Genomic DNA, 4,639 nt, shown 5'->3' with positions numbered 1-4,639 from the left:
CACCATTTTCCATTCACACTTCTTTTGTTATTAAACAACAAAATCCAACAGAACTTGATCCTAGGATCTTGTTTCCCTAGGTAAAACTATAAATAGAAGGGTTAACAACCATTATAGGGATAGAAAACACTTTGTACGTAAAAGGTATATTGTTTTGCTCTCATACTTAACTATTTAGATTTTAATTTAATAGCTTCGTCATTACTTTAATTCTATTTGCACTTTTTGCTCTCGGAAAGACTGAGTTCGGAGCCAGACTTGTTATCTTCTTCAATTTCAATCTTATCTCTTTATCCTTTTTGGATCAAATCAATTCCTTGTCTATAAAGCACGTAACACTGATAAATCAAATCAAATCAAATCATTTTTGCGGGTAAACACTGATCACTCAAGAGTTTTTTTTTTTTTAATTATGCCTTCTTTTGCAGTATAAGAGGAGAATATATTCGAAGTAGCTCGTTAATCTACGTTATTACTTATAGGTTTTTCAGAAGATTAGAAAATAAAATAAATCCATTTGTTAGAAAAATGTTACTTCATCGATTGCGAATGGAAGTTATGGACTACAACAACCATTCCCTTAAGATTTTGCATTGCATGCTCAAATTCTTTCACACCCTTTTTTTGGCGTGGGATTTATATTATCATTGGACATTTTCTCTCAAAAACAATGAGAAAAAGGAAATTAAAAGTAACGTATTGATTGGACCTCTTGAAGCCAAAACAGAAGACATATGACAGAAATGAAAATTTATCATAGGGACAATGATTGACCAATATCAACTGTTACGCGGTGCCTTCTTGAGATGTCTTGGAAGGACGATGTAAGGCAAAGCAACCGACTTATGTGTGATTACTTTCTGCCAAACGAAAGCCCCCCCACACGTTAGACTAGACTGTCAGTGCATTGCGGAAAAGCCAATGTCAAGATCACAATTTGCAACGAGAGAATTGATTAAAAGCTTTCTTGTATTAACGGAGAACAATGATTTCAAGAAAGCCAACGTGGAACCGGGGGAGGAGACACCAATGCAGAGATTTGATTGAAGAAAAAAAAAAGCTTGAAATTTCACGTAGAATATGGGTTTAGAATATTGTATTTATAATATATAGTTAAGGTCCTTTTCTTAAATTCATTCTACCATGCTGTGAAGTTAAATTGAACATGGAGATTGATTGCAGGCTCATTGAGCTGTCTTGATCCAGTCAATAAATTTACCAAACATCTTGTTAGAACTTCCTCCTCCTTTGACACTAGACTTAACCTTTGCTTGAAGATCTAAAGCCCTTTCTTTAAATGCCTCATCACCAAATAACTGATCCATCTTATTCTTGATTTCTTCTTTTCCAATAATTCCAAACTCATTTTTCTTAAATCCCAGTCCTACTTTCCAAACATCACAAATGTAACTCTGGTTAAACAACTGGTCAGCAAAATAAGGCCAGCATAAGAAAGGGACTCCATTGCTCACACTCTCAACAGTTGAATTCCAACCACAATGACTTAAAAAACAAGCAATAGAAGGATGAGCTAACACTTGTTGTTGAGGTGCCCATTTTACTATATGGCCTCGATTGCTTATTCTGTCTTTGAAACCTTTCGGGTAAGCATTATCAGCAGCCTCTTCAGTCAGTAGATTTTCTCGAACAACCCACAAGAATCGTCGTTTCGACAACTCTAACCCTAGTGCCAGCTCCTGGAACTGAATTGAATCCAAGATTGTTAAGCTACCAAATGCAACGTAAATAACAGAGTTAAGTGGTTGCAAATCTAGCCATTTTAGGCAATTCGAGTCTTCGGGCCAGAAATGACCTGCTGAAGATCCGAGTCGATTGCTTGCCAAAAGTGGTCCTATTGGTAACACTTGAGGGAACATGGCAAAAGCTCCAGGCTCAAGTTCCTCTGCTGAGTTACAGATTATCCAATCTGCTGATTTTACTCTCTCATTGTTGTCTTTTACGAGCTCGATTATCAATTTTCTCATGGCTGGATCAGGAAAACAAGCCCAGGCAAAATCTGATGGGTTCATGATTGGCATGTTTGGTGATAGCTTAATCCCCTGTTTCCTCAATATTGTTCCTGGAAATTAAAGCAGATTTTGTTAGAAAGCTAAAAGATCATGCAATCTTATACTATGTTAAAGACATAATTATAATTTAAGTAGTAATTAAAGTATGCTTTTTCTTTCCGTTGGAACATTTAGATAGGATAATTTATTCTACAAGAGTCTGTTTATATGTAAGCACCAGTTACTCCCTCCGTTTCAATTTAGATGATACACTTTCTTTATTAATTCGTTCTAAAAAGAATGACACATTTCTATAATTGGAAACAATTCAACTTTAAACTTTTCATATTACCCATTTTACCCGTAATGAGAAGCTTTTATAACCATACAAATGTCATGGCCCCACAAAACTTTTACCCTTTACACAATGGCGAAGCTAGAATTTTTTCCAAGGGTGTTCAAACTTGAAAGAAGAGGGAAAAAATTTCCAAACAAAGATTGTTCAATATATGTTACATACCTCTAAAACCTAATATTTTACCTATATACACAATATAATTTGTCGACGAAGGGTGGTCAATTGACCACCCTTAACCCAACGTATTGCTTCGCCCTCTTAAGCTTTTAAGACCATAAAATTGAAAACTCTCATTCTTTTCTCTTAAACTTCGTGCCGAGTTAAACTATTTTATCTAAATTGAAACGCATGGAGTAATAAATTGTAGGTCGACTATAAGTGTAACTATTAGACCATGTGTCCACATCTAATTAACCAGCCATTCAAAATCTTAAATCATGTCGAGTGAAGCAAGATGTTCTGAATTTACAAATTTATTTAAACTATTAAGAAAATATAATTTGGGCCTAACTAAACTCCATGATCTAGCGTTCCAATATCGGGAATGTGGAGCTCTTCACTCCCCCCCACCCCCCCGATATATTGGAGTCTTGCCCCGATACCAATGTTAAAGAAATGGACTTTGAGTCTAGCTCAACTTCAAATGTTAGCTCGTATGGTAAGAATTACACAAGCCCTATTAAAGAGACCACCCATCTTATAAGTGAGTCTTCATATAAATGTAGCTGATTTATATTATTATCATCATCCACCACTGCTCTCCTACCAACTCTTAATTACTTATTTTAAGCAAAAATATGGGTTCTAAATAGGCCCTTTGAATAAGCGAGGGTTTTGTTGATAGAAAGATTTGCATGTAGCAAGAATTTTACTTTCGTCTATCCGGTTAAGCAAGCCTTGCTCGCCAGATAAAAAAGGTGAGCACCTAGTGCGAAAGGTTGTTCCTTAGGAAACTTCCACATTGTCATGCTTATTCAATAGATAGGCCTTTTTGGAAATCTTATAGTTTCTACGTAATTAAAGGTCCAGTGATATGATCAAATTCGACTAAATAAAGAAGAGCTCACCATCGCTATCTATGATTCCATCATCAATGAGTTTAGAGACACTAAATAACGAGGCTAACGTAGCTGCAGCTGCAGGCCAGAATGCCACTCTTCTAATGTTTAATTTTTCTGCTACTCCCAATGCCCATCCCATATTCTCATCAACTATAACACATGAAACTCCATTTTCATCAGACTCATTAATCATCTTAATAACTTCCTCAAGTTTCCCAGGCATCACTTCAGCAATTGCTTCTGTCAACTTTTTCAGGTCTGTTCTATCTTCTTCAGCTCCCAATCCATCTGGAATTGAGACTAAGCTTATCTTCTTCTGCACGTCTTTGTTCTCTGATAATGCCTTAATGACTCTTTTGTGATTGAATTCAGAGTTAACAAAGGTGATTTTGCAACCCTCTTTAACTAACCATAAGGAGAGCTCCATTAAAGGAAGAACATGACCTTGTGCTGGATAAGGTATAGCCACAATATGTGGAATAGGGACCATTTTTTCTTTCTTTGCTCTTTTCTTGCGAGTGATTCATATAATTAGCTTTTAAGGGGTTTATATTGTTGCGTAGCCATCCAATGCCAATGGCGGTCTTTTCGTCGAAAAATTATATTGCATATACAAGTTAAATACTTAGTAGTTTATGTGGTTATATATTATATTTTGAACACCAATAACATAGTTAAGTGAGGCAGTCCAGCGATTCAAGGTGTTCAAAGTTCTAGTGGTTTTATTTGCTAAAACTAAACGGAGACCACCATATGTGTCTATTTAATTCTTTTTCAATCTAAAAGGTTTTATAATAAAATAACACTTAAAACTTAAATTTGTGTAGAAATAAACAACTAATCTTAAAAATAATTTTTGTAACTAAAATTTATTTCATAAATAAATCTTATAATTTGAAAGTCAAGCTCTACAAAAAATTCTTCCATAAAAGCTCTCTTCAAACTACAAATCCTCTCAACGCTCTTTTTTCTCTTGTTTTATGCTTGCTTTTATTAGTAAAATTTCGAATGTTGTATTGCTGTTATTTTAATTTCGATTTATAAAATTATAGTTCTATTAAAAGATATTTTATTGTTTAGCTAAATATTGCATAGTTTGATTTAAAAAATTTGGGACATTATTCATCGACAAAAGAATTATAGACTTATTCAAAGTTTGAGTACCCTTGACGGAATTCCTAACTACGCCACTGTATATAATGGAGCTCAGG

General features: G+C 34.7%; 1 protein-coding gene across 1 annotated transcript; it reads right to left on the bottom strand.

The window, feature by feature from the left end:
- LOC109206283 (UDP-glycosyltransferase 83A1-like) lies at positions 1,022 to 3,942 on the bottom strand. Its single transcript, XM_019369098.1, has 2 exons — positions 3,435 to 3,942; positions 1,022 to 2,080 (listed from the first exon to the last, which is right to left on the bottom strand). Exons 1-2 carry the CDS (start codon positions 3,916 to 3,918, stop codon positions 1,185 to 1,187), a joined length of 1,380 nt encoding a protein of 459 aa, XP_019224643.1. The 5' UTR covers positions 3,919 to 3,942; the 3' UTR covers positions 1,022 to 1,184.

The sequence above is a fragment of the Nicotiana attenuata genome, chromosome 2 (genome assembly GCF_001879085.1).
Source record: "Nicotiana attenuata strain UT chromosome 2, NIATTr2, whole genome shotgun sequence".
Lineage (NCBI taxonomy): Eukaryota > Viridiplantae > Streptophyta > Magnoliopsida > Solanales > Solanaceae > Nicotiana > Nicotiana attenuata.
Note: the sequence above shows the minus strand (reverse complement) of the source record. Positions and strands in the feature narration are given on the sequence as shown.

Coding starts and splice junctions, on each gene's coding strand:
- LOC109206283 (XM_019369098.1), bottom strand. CDS start 3,918: ATGGTCCCTATTCCACATATTGTGGCTATACCTTATCCAGCACAAGGT. Junction 2,081..3,434: donor TGGAATCATAGATAGCGATG/GTGAGCTCTTCT, acceptor TTTAATTTCCAG/GAACAATATTGAGGAAACAG.